This window comes from Cervus canadensis, chromosome 25, assembly GCF_019320065.1.
Source record: "Cervus canadensis isolate Bull #8, Minnesota chromosome 25, ASM1932006v1, whole genome shotgun sequence".
In the NCBI taxonomy this organism is placed as follows: Eukaryota; Metazoa; Chordata; class Mammalia; order Artiodactyla; family Cervidae; genus Cervus; species Cervus canadensis.
In genome coordinates, this window is record NC_057410.1 from 28,489,544 (window position 1) to 28,508,327 (window position 18,784).

At 49.4% G+C, this 18,784-nt stretch overlaps 1 protein-coding gene across 1 annotated transcript; it reads right to left on the reverse strand.

Moving 5' to 3' along the window:
* Positions 1-4,587: 4,587 nt before the first annotated feature.
* On the reverse strand, positions 4,588-17,245 carry LOC122427422 (keratin, type II cytoskeletal 72). Its single transcript, XM_043446886.1, has 9 exons — positions 16,734-17,245; positions 14,366-14,580; positions 11,440-11,500; positions 10,986-11,081; positions 10,056-10,220; positions 9,327-9,452; positions 6,607-6,827; positions 5,939-5,973; positions 4,588-5,183 (listed from the first exon to the last, which is right to left on the reverse strand). The coding sequence occupies exons 1-9, from the start codon at positions 17,193-17,195 to the stop codon at positions 4,990-4,992; spliced, it is 1,575 nt and encodes a 524-aa protein (XP_043302821.1). The 5' UTR covers positions 17,196-17,245; the 3' UTR covers positions 4,588-4,989.
* Between the last annotated feature and the right edge of the window lie 1,539 nt (positions 17,246-18,784).

Below are 18,784 nucleotides of genomic sequence, written 5' to 3' on the forward strand. Positions count from 1 at the left end.
GACAGGCTCCTCATTCTTGATTCTCTCTCTCCGCTTACTCTGACTCCTAAAGCGTTTATGGCTGGAGAGACCCCCTAGCCTCGCAGTGAAGATCAGCCTGGGTGGAAGGGATGAGTTACCTGCTGGCTACAGGGAACCCCCTCACTGCTGGGAGGAGGGGCCTAAGCTCCACCCGCCAGGACGCAAGCCTGCCGGGGACTTACAGGCTCAGGAAGGCTGGGCTGAGGCTGCAGTCAGCCTGTGAGCTCCTCCAGCCAGAGCTGAGACCACAACTGAGTCCCATCAGAGAGTTGTGTCCACTTGCCCTTGTGGAGAAGGAGGCCTCGACACCAAGCCCCCTCTCCCCAGGGTCATGCCCCCCCCCCACATTGAAGCAAGTGGGATATTACGTCTGGACGTAATGGTGGGACCAGGACATGAGCGGTCGGCAGCATGGGTCAGGGAACATGGAAGGCTGGGCACACTGGCTCCCTCTTAAGGGGAAGGGAACATCTGCACATCATAACAGAGAGCCAAGGAGAGGGCTGAGAGGGACCAGCAGCCATGGGAGAGAACCTTCTGGAAACGAATGTGGGCTGGGAGAGCAAAGGAGAGTGAGGGAAGAGCTGTCAGCCTGGGATTGGAATCGAGCTGGAAGCTACTCTGACAGTCATGCCTGGGTGTAGACATGGAGGGATTATTGGCTGAGGGCTTGCTGAGTACATTTTAATTCATTTCATCTTCATACCAATCCTACTAAGTAAATACTCTTTATTTTTTACTTTACACATGAGGAGGGGCCTTCCTGATGGCTCAGTGGTAAAGAATCTGCCTTGCAATGCAGGAGATGCAGGAGAAAAACAGCTTTGATCTCTGGGTCAGGACAATCGTCTAGAGGAGGAAATGGTGACCCGCTCCAGTATTCTTGCCTGAAAAATCCCATGGATGGAGAAGCCTGGTGGGCTACAAGTCCATGGGGTCACAAAAAGATGGACATGACTAAACGACTGAGCACTTTGCACATGAGGAAACAGGAGCAGGGAGACTAAGCTGCCCAAGTCGTAATGATGAGTGACAAAAGAAACAAACTCTTGACTGGCCAACTGCCAGTGTGTTTCCTCACAGACTGGGTGATCCCTCTCCAGCCTGGAGCCACCAAGCTGTGATTCTTTTGGGTCCGGTGAGTTGGGAGTAGCTTTAATCTAGAACTTGGGGCTGCACCTGGAGTCTTAGCCAGAAGGATCTGGAATCCCTGAGACAGAGGATGGATGGGTTGGAAGTAAGACAGAGGGATTCCAGTGATGAACCTCTGACAGGACCGAATCTACATGATGGTGTGATGTGGATGTGCACCAAGTGAGGAGGGAGAGGCAGGGTGGTAGAAACTGGTCTGTAGGAGAGGAGACCCTCCGCATCTCTGCTGGCCTATGCAGCACTTGCTAAACGTGAGTGTAAGGGCTGAGGGATGGTGCCTCAAGCAGGGGGCTTGTCCTACGAACAGGAGTGGTAGCAGCCCTGGAAGGGAAACAGGAGGCAGCTGGCAAAGGGCAGCTCAACTTCAGAGCAGCCCCCAACGGTGACTTAAAAAGTCTGTAGGACACTCCCGGTCTCCGATAAGTCATGTCCCCTTCACCTCCTCCAGGAAGCCTTCCCAGACTGTGTTCAGCTCTGATCCCTTCCTTCCTCTGTAGCCCCTTGGCTGTGCCTCACCATGCCTCCAAGCCCAGATCATCCTCCAGGCTCCTTTGCACTAGAGAGTGAGGGGTCTCAGAGGGTTCCCCTTGCAGCCGAGACGGGAGCCTGCACACAGCACAGATGAGGCGAGGGCACAGTACTGCTGAGGGATGGGAGCTTTCCCTCCCAGGACCCCTGGATCAGCCCATCGAGGAAGAGCCGTCGGCAGGTCCCGAGTTCTCTGACTAGATGTAAAGAGGTTCAGGCTGTGGCAATGCCAGCACTACCACAGCCCCTACCCGCCCCCTCAGTCGTGTGAAAGGAGGGATGGGAAAGAAGGAGGGGAGACAGAAGCCAGGACCTGGGCAACACGGAGGCAGGGGCCTGCCTGAGCATGCCAGGGAGAGAAACAGCATCTCCTCCAGCTGGCAGCTCCACGGTGGGCACAGAGCCTGACCAAGGTTGTCTCACACCCTCTTGGTTTTAAGAGTCTTCCGCCCAGAGCCACAGGGTTGGAAGGTGCAGTACCTAGGGCTGATGGCAGAGGGCAGTGTAGGCACAAAATACCAGCCCCAAGGAGTTACTCGTCCTGCTTGGAAATGAGCAGTTGGTGAGTGAATGGGACCATGTGTCAATGAATAGACCCAGTGTTTGCCCTGGCCCTGCACTTAGCCCACCTGAGTCAGATCTCTGGGCACAGTGCTGCTCTGGATTGACTGCTCATGGACCAGGGCACAGCTGGTAAACACAAAGGCCCTGTAAACACGCATTAACAGTGATTATTATAATAACAGCTAACATCTGTTGGCTGCAAACTGTATTCCAGATGTTGTATTACTCACATTATCCCTTTTCATATGCTCAACTCTCCTCCACAGTGAGGACTTTGGCAGGTATGGAGGCATTGTGCATGGAAAACATGGACTGGACTCTGAGAGCCGGACCCCCAACTCTGCCATTTACTGTGTGAGGTTGGGTGGATTATTTTACCCCTTTGAGTCTCAGCATATCATGAGTGAGATCCATATTATAACAACCATACCTGTTGGGCTGTTGGGAGAATTCACTGTTGCCGTTGTGCTGAGAGTGGTACCTGGCATGTAGAAAGCTCTCATCAAAGGCCAGCTTGTATCAACCCCATTTTACAAGGGCAGGATCTTGTACCCAGTTACAACCAGCCATTAGAAGAGCCAGGATTTGAAGCCAAAACATATGACGCTCAGCCAGGACGCCAGACATAAGCTAGCATGTGCCTGACACAGTCCTGGCTTACGCCGTGCTATCTGCAGATCCAGTTTAGATTATGTCCAGAATAGAAGTGTCTCAATTTGGTTGATAAATTCTATAAATAGCATACACATGGACAAATGTAAGACACAAATCTCTTAACACAATTGTGTTTCATCAGTTGCATGCCAAATCATCAGGACACACGTGTGTTACATGAGCTCTTTCTCCCCAGTGAAGGTGGGTGAGACGGAGCAATGCATACCTATGACAAACATTACAGAGTGCTGACCATAAGCCAGACTGAGGGCCCCAGAACAGAACACGGAGCTCTGGAAAATAGAGCTTCAACTGTAATATGGGTTCGGGAACAGTGCTATGGATGTGCAGGGCCCCGGTCCCCACTCTGCTGCTCATCAGGGCTGTGAACGTGGGCAGAGCACTTAGCCATCTGGGCCTGTTTGCTGGCCTATAATAGTGGGGGGATTCGGGGAGTTCTTGGCCACAAGCTCTAATGTTCCTTCTCATTTATGCTTTTATGACTTGATGGAGTCCACATGGAGGGACCAGAAAATGCATGGCCATAGGAGGTGGCAATTCAGCTGGACCACCAAGGATGAGCAGGCTTTCAGGAAATGGGGCATGGGCACTTGAGATTGGAAGTTATATTTGCTAAGGTCTTGAGGTGTGAAAAGTCCTGGACTCCAGGAAGAAAGACTGGAGTATGAGGCTGGGGAATGACGAGGGGGAGAAGGGGTCACAGGCACCCTGAAGGTCACCCTCAAACGAGGCTCATCGTTGGAAGGTGGCCTTGCCCTGGAGGACTCTGCTCTTCAGCACCTCGTTCAAGGCAACTGTGTCAACTGCTTCTGAGAAAACAAACATTCTTACAGAAACATACACATGTGTCAAAGAACACTCTTCTTACGCTGTGTAACTTTTCTTCACAGACATCATCCCTGCCTGCCATATCCTGTGTTTCGCTGTTAATCGCTGATTTTTACTCTCCCCACCAGACTGTGGGCTCCCCTAGGACAGGCTCTTATGTGCCGGTTTGCTGACTCCTATATGCCCTGCGCCTGACGATGCCAGACTCACCAAAGCTCGTGAGCCACGGCTACATGGATACAGCAGACAGGGAGGCATACACAGGCAGGTGGGCGTGCTGGCCTCAAACTTGAGGATGGAAAGGAATCAGCTGGAAGAAGAGGAAAGCAAGGCTGGTGTGGGAGAGCAAGATAGGAGCTGGGTTGGCAAGAGACTGAGGAGGAAAGGAAGAAGAAGGAATGACTCTCTGACAACAAGAGACAGTTGTAGGGACACTGTGGGAGCTCTTGAGAGGCGGAGCAGGAAGCTGCGCTGAAACTCAGACACCTGAGAGTCCTGGGGTGACTCAGCTCCTTGATCACAGCAGCCTGAGCGTCTTTGTACAGGGGGCAACTGTTCCCATCTCACAGGGCCATTGTGTAGGCCCTGGAGTAAGTGCCCAGGTGCCCAGGAAGACCCAAGCCTGCCTAGAGGCAAATTTGTAACAAATCTCTGTTGTTTACAAGGAGCAGCTCTCAACCAATGCCTGCCTGGCCAGGACCAGACGGCAAAGATCCGTATCAGACCAGGGACCCAGAGGGAAGCAGGAGCTGGACCAAGAAGAGTTGGATGGGGCAACTCAGATGTCAGTATGCCAGGCAATAGAATCAACACTAAGAATGAGATGGCATTGACCATTTATTGCAAAGCAGAGAACTGGGCATGGCCCCAGTCAGAGGACAATGAGAGCCCCTTGACTGTGAAGACCCAGAAAGGTACAAGGACAGAGGGGCTTGCCCCTGGTCACAGAGAAGCATCCTGGGGATGTGTGTAATCTCTGCATACAGGGCAGTGACCCAGAGAAAGGTGCCCAAGGAGGAGGTCACCAAGAGAGCCTGTGGCTGGATGCCCTGCATCAGAGCATCACCCCACTCAGAATCAGGAGCAGGGATGGGACCAAGGCTGTGGTTACAGAGGAAGCACTTCCTGACTTGGGAAGGGGACCCAGAAGAGGAGATGAGGACGTGGCGCGAGGGGTGAGGTTTGCAGCTTTCTGCTCGTGAGCCAGCCTTCATCTGCCCTTCATCTCGAGGCCTTTTTGGTTGCACAGCTACTGCCTGAGGTTTTGGCAGAAGCATCCTTGAGCTCGCTGCCTCCACAGCTGCCTTTGGTTTTGACATCCACCGCTGAGGATTTATAGCTGTAACTGCTCGAGGCACCAAAGCCCATGCTGAAGCCGGTGCTTCCTGCCGCAGCGCTGGTGTTGCTGATGACGGCTGCAATCGGCAAGAAAAGACCCAGTTCATTCAGCTTCCTGGGACATCCTGATCATTCCCTTAGTTCTCTCCCCTGGGGTGGCTTCTCCATTGTCTATTTTTACTTTACTAAGAGATTTTCATCAGCACTGGTCATTTTTCATGTACTTGACCCCATGTATTTGACCTTTTTCTAATTAGTCTATGTTGATCTATCAATGTCAGACTGTAAGCACTAGCAGACTAGCAGTGAATTTCCATCTGGATAGGACCAGATGAAGAAAGGCACTTCACAGAGGCCTTCTGATGCTTCTGCTAAAGAAAGGGGCTGCTGGGAGTACCCTACAATAGAACCCTGTGCTCTCTCCAGCTTTTAAATCTGCAGGAGGTTATTTCTGCTTTTTTCATCATTCAGCCAGTCAGGCTCCTCTCGTTCCTTCTTACTTCAATCCAGTACCTCTTTTATGGACTGACCTCAAAGAAATGGAATGTAGTCATTAAGTATCATTCTTGAAGTAGACTTTGGGACTATATACTGTTGGATATCATTTGATCTCTCTATAGGTTATACTTTTGTATAACCTGTATTAAAATAGTATTTCACAATACTGTTTTTCTCCTTGGTTACTAAATCCAGCTCCCTCTTTGTGCGCCTAAGTCTCCCCTTAACCCACTCTGTTATTGTTATTCTAAATTTTCTTTGGTGTCATGAAAATAGAGGGACTTTGACTTCTGGTAGGTGACTAAGGGCAGAACTAGGTACTGCAGATACTTACAGATGCTCACGGAATTTGGATATTCACCAGACATCCTGCAGAGGGAGAAGAAAATCAGATAAACCTCCCTAAACCTCTTCGATCCAGGGAGATCCCTCGGTGAATCAGCCTCCCCTCTCAGACACGCCTTCCACTCCAGCCCAGCCTTCTTTCTTCCCAAACACCCGAATGGGACCTCTCAAGAAACAGAGAACTAAGACGAAAAGTCTGCTGCAGGGAGTCAGCCTGTCCATCAAAGTGACTTTGGGATTATCTGATGTGTGGGATAATTGTGCCCCTGCTTCCGACTAGTTATGCCTTTGGTCTTAGACAATTAAGAGGAGTGAGCTCACATCCTCTCTGGGCCTCAGGCTTTGTCAGAGCAACCTTGAACCTAGGTGACTCTTAGAGACCATCTTGCCCCTCCCATTCGCCTCAAGAATGAATCATGAAGGGCCAGCGATGCTCTATTTCTCAATTTCTTCAATTCCTCCCCTAGCACCTCTTTGGGATGTTTACAATCCTGTCCTTCTTGCTGTCTAACTCTGGTCTTTCCTACCACACCATGTCAAAACCATTCTTTATAGAGTTTCACCTCAGTAGAACCTGAACAAAACCAAACTGTTTGCCCTCAACCTTCCTACTAAAGCACAGAGATAATGCTTCAAACAAAAGACATCCCCCCTCACCTGCACTCCTCGCCCTCCAGCAGCTTGCGGTAGGTGGCGATCTCCATGTCCAGGGCCAGCTTGGTGCTCATCAGCTCCTGGTACTCACGCATCATCCTGGCCAGCTCCTCCTTGGCCTGGAGCAGGGCAGCCTCCAGCTCATCCAGCTTGGCCCGGGCGTCCTTCAGGGCACAGTCGCCCCGCTGCTCAGCATCGGCGATAGCCATCTCCAGGTTGGAGCACTGAGGGGCAAATGGATTCAGTGCTTTGGGTCAGAGCATAGCTCTGAGATTCTGCTCAGAAAACCGCCCTTCTTTTGATCCTGACTGATGGTAAATGCTTTGAGGTCCTTCTGGTTTTCCCATTTTCTGAACATCACTAGAGGTGATGTCTAGGATCTGTCCTTCCCCCCAACTCCAGGCACGTTCAGTCCAGCTCATGCCATGGCATATAAAGGTGGAGTGTCCTTACCTTGGGAGAGAGGAGGGGAAAGGTATTGATTGAGAAGGTGGCCACCTGGGCACATGGCTCCATGGTCTCCCTACTAGTCTGTAACATCAGCTGTTCTGCCAACCCTAAAAAGTCTACCGACCCTAAAAAGTCTCTGTGTCCCTGGCCTTAATTCTGCCCCATAGTGTAAAAGATATCTTGGGAGATACTGTAAATAGTGAAAAAAATAGGGACCAATAAATTTCCTATTAATAAAATGTCTATCCAATAAACCTACCCCACGGAGGATCTGGCCTCCCAAATTGCACAGAGGCTCATGCTACAAGGCAACAGCCTTCAATAATACTTTTGCATAACTAACAGGTTTTACTAGTTTACAAACTTCACTTTTAGGTGTTACTTGCAGAAGCAAACTGCAGGTGGGGCTCAGCACTGCATCCAGGGGAAGCTGGGCAGATAGAGAGGGTGTCTTGGGCCTTTCAGTCATGAGTGTGTTTGCCAGTCACTGGGTTAGGCTTTGGTGGGATCCTAGGATCTGTCCCCTTTTTCTGGAGTCAAAGTTGCTTCACCCCGAGGAGAGCAGCTGGTCCTGAGACCAAATGGAATTTTTCACTGCTGTCCAGGTGATGCTACCCTCCTCAACCAGGCAGGCCCCCAGCCATACAAGCATCCACAGTGTTTCGGGTGAGTGTTCACAGCCTCAGCAGAAAAACCTAGGATCCAGCTATCAAACCAGGGAAAAGCATCGCCATCCTCAGGACTGTGAAGGCCTAATTATTTAGGAGGATGCAATAAACTCTACAACTCGAATTCCACCAAACTGTCCTCTGTTCTTTGTCACTGACCAAGATCCTGCAGGTGAACTTGGGGGACTCCAGAAGCTTGGGTCTTGTGAATGTGGCATGAGTTGAAAGGAAGACCTGAAATGTTGGTTCCTCTGAAACAATTAGCAGCTGGATTCTGGAGCCACTGGATTCAGAGTCTGCATGTTTAACTGTGGGCTTCTTTGGTGGAGAGGTCAAAAGGCAGGAAAGCACCTTGGCTGAAAGCACTCAAGAGGAGCTGCCTTGGGGACCAAGTATCAGCAGTGACCCCCACTGGCTCCCCAAGGAGGATATCTCCCTGACCTCCAAAGCATGGTGGCCTTTTCATCACAAATGTCATTTTCTGGTGATAAGTTTGCTTAAACATGTACACAGAGAATGCTCAGATAAATAGAGTAATTGGGTACCAAAGGTAGCTTCAAACACCTTGTGTGTTTCTTTCATTTATGCAGAACTTGATTAAATAAAAACACCATAGGTTCTTAGTCTATCTTTTTTCTTTCTGCTGTTGGAGGAGGGCTGTGTGGGTGTGTGTGCACATGCACATGCAGGGCAGAGAAGGGGAGGAGATAGGGAACTTCACTTGCCCAGGAAGCTGAGACCTTAAATCTTTGCACCAAACTCCACAAACTTTGGGAGATTCATGAGTTTGCTTGCTTTGGAATCACAAGCGTGGCCCCATATTGTGTTCCTATGGGCTGAGTTCAGTGTAGTGCCCCCCACAGACAGACACAGGAAAAGGCAAACACTCAGCAGAGACCTGAGCCAAGACTAGTGTTGGGGGTGTGTGTGGCGGGGGTCAGAGTGGGGTGGCGATCTTCCTTCTCCACCTTCCTTCTCCACTCTCTTCTAAAATCCACGACTGGCTCTCCTTCCTCCGGCACAGATTCATCATGGGAAATTTTCAAGCCCTTTCACCAATTGCACTGGGTCTAAGGTCCACCACCCTCTTTGAATACTGCCCATAATCCACCCATTCCTACCTAGGGGTGTCCTGCTCCCTGCCACCCATCCATCACGGACCTTCTGCTCAGGGTGGGCGTCTTTCCTTCTGGCACACATGCCCACCTCACATCCACTGCTCTTGTGGGTTCCTTCACCAGACCCCCTTCCCTCTTTCTGTCTTCCATCCCAAGGTAATCCACCTCCTACAGAAAGCCTCACTCGGGTCCCCACTCATCCAGAGCCCCTTGGAAGCCCTACAGCACTTAGGGAGTGTGATGCCCAACAAAGGATGCTACATCCTTCCATACGGATTCCTACTGTTCTCTCCTTAGAGATCTTGTTTTACCCTTTTTAATAATGAGCCTCATACAGATTGGGGCAAGATCCTCACAGTGCTGGGAAGGGCAGGATGCTCTTCTCATTTGCATAGGCTGGTACAGCTGTTCTCATACTGACTGTACCAAACCATAATTGGTCTCAAACCAGTGAGTGCTGTCAGCTGACTCCTTTCATAGAACCCACCTGCTTCTTCACGTTCCCAATCTCTGAGCGGATCCTCTGGATCATCCGGTTGAGATCTGAGATCTCAGCCTTGGTGAGTTTGAGGTCATCCCCGTGCTGGCCCGCTGTGGCTTGCAGCTCCTGGATCTGAGATTGGGGGACAAGAGACGAGGAGCACAGGACAGTTGGGAATTCAGCCCTTAGGGTGCTGGAGGAGAGGGAGAGTGACGGGGCACCGTTCTCGTTATCTACGCAACACAGGCACAAGAGGAGGAGGGAAGAGGGGAGAGGGAGAGGGAGAAAGACAACCCTTTCCTTCTGGATAGGAAGGCCCGGCCCCACTTCAACAGGATCCTCGGATTCTCAAACATGAGAGCCCTAATGGAGTCTGAATTTCCTGTCCTCGTTTTGACAAAGTTGGAAATAGAAGAAAAGCTGAGATGGTGGATTGTCCACAGAAATGGCATCAGAATCTTATTGAAGCGGTAACTGATGTGGCCTCAGCTGTCAGCAAGGGCCTTGGCTGGGGAAGGGCTTAGCCCACACATGGCCCCCAACACCTGCCAAGACTGTGGAAGATCTCTCTGGACCACAGGATGGCATTTCCACAAGGCCCAACTCCAAGAAGCAGGAAGTCTCTGCCCAGCCCCAACACACATGCACACACACACACAAGCACACACGTGCATACATGATGACAGGATGGTAGCTGTGATCACTGGGCCGCTGCACACCTGGCCCTCAGCTCACCTTGGTCTGGTATAGCGCCTCGGCCTCAGCCTTGCTCTTCAGGGCGATCTCCTCGTACTGGGTGCGGACCTGGGCAATGATGCTGTCCAGGTCTAGGTCGCGGTTGTTGTCCATGGACAGGATGACGGATGTGTCACTGATGTGGGACTGGATCTGAGCAATCTCCTGGAGGACAGTTAGGGGAGGGGAGTCAGTTAAAGGTTTCCCAAGGTGGGGGTCCCTTTTCTTGGTCCTCTCTGGCAAACCCCCTGCTTCCCCTTCCTGTCCTTCCTAGGCACGTGAGCTCTGCCTTCAGCAGAGGCCTGCAGTGCTCAAGCCTGTGGGTGTGAGATGAAAACATGGAGCTTTCCACCCATGGGACTGCCCTCTCCATCACACACGCAGGACTCCTCCCACCCTACCCACTCTCTCCGCACCAACAGCCACCATGGATCAGTCTGAACTCCTTACGTGACACTCGGTTCTCTAGAGAGTCACCAATGAACCCCACTTCTCCAGGCCCCTCATACTTTAGCACAACTCCAGCTCCAGGTCTCCCCTAATTCTGCTCCTTCAGGCTGGAGTCCAAGCCCTTCCCTGCACCCACGGAAATCTTGCTCACCTTTCTCCTGGAACCTTCACCGACACCTCAGGCAGAATTCACCATTCCGCTGCTCTCCCAAAGCTCATTTACATGCTGTTTTCCCTACCGGACTATGGACTCCTAGAGGACAGGAATCATTTCTCCTCCATCATGGTCTCCTCAAAGCCTACCCCCACTGCTCAGCACATAGTAGGGCCTCAGCAAATGGCAGCTGTACTGACAATGTGGGTCAGTACAGAGGTCAAAAGGCCTCTCTGCCAACCCTTGGTCATGTGACCATCCAGGCCAAGGGCCAGAAACCACTTGCAAGAGGAGCAGACCACCAGAGAGCTCAGCAGGGTCCTTACCCCTTCATAGAGGCACTTCAAGAACTTGATCTCATCTGTCAAGGAGTCCACCTTGGCCTGGAGCTCGACCTTGTTCATGTAGGCGGCATCCACATCCTGGGGAACACAGAGAGGGACCTGCCTCTCCCCCTGCCCTCCCTCCTGCCACAAGGAGCCCCAGGTTCCCTGCTCTCTCCCCTTCCACCATGCTTCACAGGGAGGCCTGATCCCTGAGAGCAAACCAACCAATGTGCAGGGCCACGGCTGCACCTGGATCTAAAGCTGGTAGCTTCTGGAAGCAGCATGCTGCCCAGGCAAGAGACCTGAGAGATGAGTGGGACAATAGAAGCCTAGCCATCTCTGTCCTAGAGACTAAGTGACCCATAAGGGCCCTTTCCTCATCCTACAAACATCTGCATGCCAGGTCCCTAGGGAGCCCCCAGGCTTCTTCCAGCCCTCCCTACCCGCCTCATACCTTCTTGAGCATCACAAACTCATTCTCAGCAGCTGTGCGTCTGTTAATTTCCACCTCATACCTGCGTGGGGCAAGAGAAAGGAGCGTCACCAGTGGGACAGCTCCATTCTGCGAATGCTCACTGAGCAGGCAGCAATCGCCTCTGTGCCGAAAGCTGCAGGGCAGTGGCCCATAACCCGGGCTTTACGTTCCCCCAGGGCACGGAGAGCCTTCTGAAAGGGGATGTGACAAGGACAGGTTTAAAGGCATCAATGTGTGGCTCCTTCGCTCATAGTCAGGCTACCCTAAAATGTATCTACTTGGGAATGCATCTGTGATGGAGACATCATGCACGTTCTGCTGTCCCACCTTCCTCGTGACAACCGAAAGTCACCCCCCTCCCCACCAGCTGGCACCTTACTACGAGCCCTAGCCGGAGAAGAAAGCTCCCAGGCACCCAAAAAACGCTATTCCCTTTCTCTGTAAGTTATGCCTGTTTCTTACACAGGTGAAGCAAGGCCTTGGAAATAGGGTGTTTGGATGGGGGTGAGAGATTCTCATTACACATGTATTGTAGCTTGGAGGGTCAAGAGCACTGATCATTTCACTTAAAGATCTCACTATTCCATCCCTTTCTATTAACAAAGAACATGTCACCTTGCCCCAGGGACTTGTAGATAGAGTATAAATATATAAGCAGAAAAGGGGTAGGTGGGGAAGGGGTGTGGGGCTGGGGTCTCACATCCCCTCTTCCCCTCTTGCCTTGCCTCCTATCCATGGGGCCTTTTGTTTAAAAAGAAGAATAAAAGGATTCTTTAAAGAACATAATATAGGATATTTGCGAGAGCAAAAAAAATAGAGTATTGGAAAGAAATGTTTTGTGCCCCCAAAGGAGCTATTTTTCATACACATTAACTGGAGCAATTCTTCTCAGCTTTTTACTTCCTAAGTCATGTCACTGGCTGCCAAGAAAATAAAGTTTTGTTGGATTGCTGAAGTAGTACAGGTTAGTGAAGTGGGTTATTTAAAGTACTTAAACAGTGGGACATTTTCTGAAGACTACCAGATTTTTCTAGTTGCACTGGGTAAAACACAGAAAAATAGCTTATATGATTTATCTCAGATTCTATGTGTGTTATTCAAAAGATAATTAAAAACTCCTTTCTATCAAGTTATACTATGAAATAGTTGTTTCCATCACAATTTTATCTCATATTATCTTACATGTTATCACATTATATCCATCCTATTGACAAAAATAAAAGTATGTGCTAATTGAAGACCAGTTAGCTTTTAGCACCTTATATCTTTCTACTTCATAAAATACATTGGAAAAGATGGATCATGATGGCTATCAAAATTGATGACATTCATGCATTATAAATAACTTCTCATCATTTACTTCTAAAAATTGAATATCAGAGTTCAATATACACATACAATATTTATAAAGAAAACTGCATTTTACATTACTATGGACTTAATAAATAACATATAATTTTTAAAAGCAGATTAAAATGTATAATTAAAAGTTAAACCATGACAAAGTACACGTGGATTTATCTTGTTTTAGAATATAGATGTATTAATTATGTTAAATCTACATCATTTTAATCTTTAATATTTTCAATAGCCTACTGTACAAGCTGTCACCCTTAGTTTATTGCTGAGTGGATTTTAAAATAGTCCTCAGTGCATGTTTGTATTTTGACTTGAATTTAGATATGAAGCCACACTTTTTCTGACAGAAAGCAACATTTATTTCTCTGGTTTGACAACGAAAGCTAGCTTTCCAATTAAGCTAGATGGTAGATGCTTTCTATAAATTAAATGAACCAAAATTTTGGAAATTGTATTTGAGTGTGTACACATATTTAAAGAGGGGGCTCTCTGGGGGTGTTCTTTAAGCCTGTCCCCACAATCTGTGTGCTTTCAGAAGTCCAGGACTATGTCACCGCCACCTTCAGGGGCCCCATACAGGGCTCAGGCCAGAGTTACACCTTAGGGGGACTTCAGTAGAGATGGATGGGTAGATCAAAAGTGAACCAAGAAAAAAAGCCCAATTCCGACCATCTTTACCACCTTACAGAAGAAGTCATCTATCCCCAAAACTCCTAACACCTGGAAGCAAACCACCAAAATATCAGATCCCACCAAGCTGGGGCATTACTCTCTCTCCTCATAGGTTCAACTTAGAAGGAGAAATCATTTCCCATCCAAGCACACCTTCAACTGTTCTCTTTAATAATGGGATTCAGCAGCATGGAGATGCCTCACCATGAAAAAAAAAAGAAAACTTTTAAAAACCCATTTTTGCTTAGCTTTAAGATGTGTTCTGACAGCATGTATATTATCTATGGTGAAACAGATCATCAGCCCAGGTGGGATGCATGAGACAAGTGCTCGGGCCTGGTGCACTGGGAAGACCCAGAGGAATCGGGTGGAGAGGGAGGTGGGAGGGGGAATCGGGATGGGGAATACATGTAAATCTATGGCTGATTCATATCAATGTATGACAAAACCCACTGAAAAAATAAATAAATAAATAAAGGGGAAAAAAAAAAAAGATGTGTTCTGAGATTGGAAGGATGTTTCCTTCTATAGGAGTCCTGGCAGCTCCTATAGAAAACCTCACTCAGGAGAAGCTACAAAGCCATTTGGGTTGTTCATCTGGTTTTGAGACAGTTCTCTCCACCCACCCCCCAACATTCTTCCATTTCCAATGTTTAAAATGAGCACATCATCTCCTGGGCTATTTGGAACACCATTATGGGTAGATCTTCTCTCTTCCTACGTTTCATCCTGTCTAGATCTCTCTCCTTCCTATACAAGAAAGAGTAGTAATGATATCAGCAAAGGATTCAAGAAGACAAAATTGCTGGCTCCAAATCACAACCTCACCTATAATCAAGACCTTCCAGTGGCGTTTCTCCACCTCTCCACTCACCTCTTCTTGTAGTCCTCCACCACATCACGCATGCTCCTCAGCTCCGAGTCCAGCCTCACCCGGTCCCCGGACAGCGTCTCCAGCTGCTTCCGCAGGTTGCTAGTGTAGCCCTCGAGGATGGGCTCCAGGTTGTTCTTACAGTTGTTCAGGTCCAGTTGCTGCAGCAGTTCCCACTTGGTCCCCAGCACCTGGTTCTGCTGCTCCAGGAACCTCACCTGGAAACCAAAGGTGGTCATAGACCCCAAATGCTCCCCCCAGTGCTCTTGCCTCTCAAGAGTGAGGACAGGGCCCCAGAAATCAGATGGTGTCATCCTGCAGTGGGAGTCAGGAAAGAGCGAGGTTCCTCAGAGAGTGGATTCAGCCAGAGGGACACGTCCACCTTGTCTCTAAGACAAGAAACAGGATCCAGTCTTAAATGAAATCAGGAAGTGGGTGAAAGCAATGCTGTCTATCATCTGCCACCATGACTTACCGTGGTTAAAGCAGCATTTTTTGTTATAAATACTGGTGTTTTTGGAGTGAAGGGAAATGAGAAGCAGTAAGAAATAGTGACTGGGGAATGACACTGGAAAGTCACTCTGGTAATTTGCATGTTCTTTCTTACATGACGTCTAAATCGCTCCTGGTTTGTTTCTTTCATTGGTTTTGGAAGCAGATTGTCACATCTTTAAACTCAACATTCAAAAAACTAAGATCATGGCATCTGGTTCCATCACTTCATGGCAAATAGATGGGGGGAAAGTGGAAACAATGACAGATTTTAATTTCTTGGGCTCCAAAACCACTGCAGACAGTGACTGAAGCCACAAAATTAAAAGACGCTTGCTCTTTGGAAGAAAAGCTATGACAAACCTAGACAACATATTAAAAAGCAGAGACATTACTTTGCCAACAAAGGTACGTATAGTCAAAGCTATCCTTCTTCCAGTAGTCATATACAGATGTGAGAGCTGGACCATAAAGAAGACTGAATGCCAAAGAATTGATGCTTTTAAATTGTGGTGTTGGAAAAGACTCTTGAGAGTCCCTTGGACAGCAAGGAGTTCAAATCAGTCAATCCTAAAGGAAATCAACCCTGAATATTCATTAGAAGAACTGATACTGAAGCTCAAATACTTTGGCCACCTATTGCAAAGAACCAACTTATTGGAAAAGACCCTGATGCTGGGAAAGATTGAGAACAGGAGAAGGGGATGCCAGAGGACGAGATGGTTAGATAGCATCACCGACTCAATGGAGTCGGTTTGAGCAAACTCTGGGAGATAGTGAAGTACAGGGAAGCCTGGTGTGCTGCAGTCCATGGGGTCACAAAGAGTCGGACATGACTGAGCAACTGGACAACAACAATCACATCTTTACAAATCTATTCATATTGACGGAAGGTTTTTCATTTTTGTAGTGAACAATGTCAGGCCTCTGCTACACCAACATTCCTCTTCTTACCAATCTCTTTAGTTATTTCTTCCACTCCTGCCCTCTGTCCTCCAACTACTTCATTTCCTCTTCCCAAGTACAGTAGTGAGGGATACAGGCTACTGTTGCTGCCTTTTCTATTACCCTGGCACATTTCTTAGCTTCCCTCTATCTTAATTTGAGCTTCTGCAAGATAAGAGTGATCACTGAATCATGGGTTGATAAGTGAGAACCACTTGGGTCAGCACCAGGCACTGAGGAGTGTCAGCTATTATTAGTATCATATCTCTTATGGTCTAGATCTTTCCAGGTGGAGACAAGAGAAGCCCATTCTTTGTCTCCTCCCATTCAGCAGGGTCACTGCCTATGACTCCAGAGCCATCTTCTCTGTTGCCCCAATTTCTGGACATACACACACATAATTTGACATGCCCTCCTTCCAAATCTTCTCCCCTCAGCACCTTCACCGTTCTAGCCCTTTCCTCTCACCTCCTCTAAAAACCTTACTGGTTTACATCCTTATCCCACTTCCTACCTTCCAGGTCTTTCTCACCCACCAGGTATCCCGTCCTGGGACACCCCCTGTCCTGGAACTGCAAACCCATCTCTCTGTTTGGTAGTGAGAGCCCTCGGGGGGCCCATTATGCATCTCCTGCCACTGACACCTTTCCGGAGTCTTTTCCAGCAAGAAAGGAATGAAGCTCCTCTTTAAGGGGGAGGGGCGGGGTGAAGGTGTGCCAGGCACTGTTTTAAGCACCTTAGAAACATCCAATTCATCCTCATTATAAACTTATGGGGTTAGAGCTACTCTTGTGCCCATTTTACACAAGAGGCAAGGGAAGTTCAGAGAGCATAACTAACTTGCCCAAGTTCCCACTCCAGTGGCAGGGGCAGAGTGAGACCCGCATGTACGCTGGTCACCAAGGCAGGGACGGGTAGACAGCCCAGCACCAACCTTGTCAATGAAGGAGGCGAACTTGTTGTTCAGAGCCTTGATCTGCTCCCGCTCCTGGGCGCGCACTTTCTGGATCTCTGGGTCCAGCTCCACGTTGAGGGGGGACAGGAGGCTTTTGTTGACGGTGACCTGAGGGATGCCGCCCGGTGGGCACACGGACGGACACGCGGGCCCCAGCCCCGCGCTGCCGAAAACGGTGCCCACGAAGCCTCCCCGGCGGCCACCGCCAGTGGCTGCGCAGGGACCCAGGGCGGAGACGCCCCGCCCGGTCGAGGAGCTCAGGGCCAGGCGCCGGCCGCCCCCGCAGTTGAAGAGGCTCCTGCTGCCGAAGATGGCTGTGCCCTTGACGCCGCTGGCCCGGAATGAGGCTGTGCTGCTGCTGACCCGGCTGGAGATGATGGCAGAGCAGCCGCTGAAGGCCAGGCGCTCCCCACCAGGATAGAGGTTCAACTGGCGGCTCATGGCTGGGAGGTGGAGGTCACCGGTTGCTGGGTGGACAGGCGAGGGGCGCAGAGCAGCTGGGCTTTCTGTCCCTGCTCAGTCCTTAAATAGTCAGAGGGCTGGGCCGGCTGGAGTCAGCCTAATATGTAGTTCGTGAATATCTTTCAGGCCACCTAGGGCCTCTTGGTTCTCCGTTTATAAAATTACCATCTCCCCTCTGAGATTTTTGTCTCTTCCAGCCTCAATTCCCCATGAATTCCCTATAAAATGGTCCCAAACCCTGCATTTGCTCTGCTTACCTCCTGCATTATAGTAATTTGGCTGCCTTATCTCTCCTCACTGCCCTGCAATCACTGGGGTTATCCCTGCCCAGATCTCCAGTGGAAGTTCTCAGTGGGTCTGGCCTCTTTGGGTAGAGGAGGGGCCAGGGTAACAGGGTAACAGATGTCCAGGCTGGTTCTGCTTCAGAAGGACATGAACAAGGTCAAGAATATTCCAGAGTCCTACTTAGTCTGTCACCTGCTGCCTGTCCAGGCTTCTAGATGAAGCTGGCTCTGGCCTGTCCTGGAAGGAAGTTCCAAGGAAACTTCTGGTCCGTCTGCAGGGACTTCTCAATCTGGGAGACCAGACATGGTGACAAATAAGGCTAGTGAGAGCTCTGGTCACAAGTGCTGGTAGATGGTTTTGGGCCAGAACTAAAAGCTTTCTCCAGAAAAGCATTTCTGGAACAAGAGTTGGGGAGACGTTATCTAGGATGGAGGGAAGAAGGCGGCCTGGGGAGATGGTGCAGGAAAACTTTAGGAAGATGGCCTTTCCTGAGGTTTGGGGGTTGTTTCACTGTTGTCTGGTTTGGTTTGGAGGTTTTTGATTAGTTTTGTTTTTGGTTTGTTTGTTTGAGTTTTACGTCTTGTTTTTAATAGTAGAAGAGGATCATTCCTCCAATCAAGGAAACTTTGGTCAGGACATTTGCTTCCCTGACATCTCTGATTCTGGATCAACACATGATGGACTCTCAGGTCAGGAAAGGCCAAGAACATCTCCCCCAGTCTGAAATTAAGACTCAGTTCTAGAACCTGATTCTATGTAAGCTCAGGAGCATCTTTCTTCGATCTAACTCAGCTTCCTTTTTTCCAAGTTGAGTTGCCTTCAATTCTTCTCTTCCCTGAGAAGCAGCTTCCTCCTGCTCCTCTGGCATCCAGGGAGTTCTGTTTCATCACTCTTATAGCTCAGTCTGTCTGAGTCCTAGAACCCTATCCCATTCCTCCATCAGATTGACAGGTCCCTCTGGATTAAGGTCCTTCCCTCCCTGCTCCCTGGGGTTCAGCCAAGGCCTTGGCATCAGGACATTCAGGACAAATGTGAAACAGACTGGAGGTCAGGATGAAGCTCGTGTTGTGTCTTCTATTCTTCAGTGGAGCCTCAGCTTCCCTTGGAACCCTAATGGGCCAGCCAGAGAGTGCCTGGGGGTAGATGACTGACACAGCCTCCACTGAACCAATCACAGAACATAATAACAGCCAAAGTGTTTACCCCACAGGGAACAAGGCTCTGGGGACACTGGTGAGTGCTGGAAGTGGCGCCAGCCACAGATAAGCAGATAGAGGAGTCTG

Coding starts and splice junctions, on each gene's coding strand:
- LOC122427422 (XM_043446886.1), bottom strand. CDS start 17,195: ATGAGCCGCCAGTTGAACCTCTATCCTGGTGGGGAGCGCCTGGCCTTC. Junction 11,501..14,365: donor GTGGAGGACTACAAGAAGAG/GTGAGTGGAGAG, acceptor TGCCCCACGCAG/GTATGAGGTGGAAATTAACA. Junction 5,974..6,606: donor CTGGAGGGCGAGGAGTGCAG/GTGAGGGGGGAT, acceptor CTCCCTCTGCAG/GATGTCTGGTGAATATCCAA.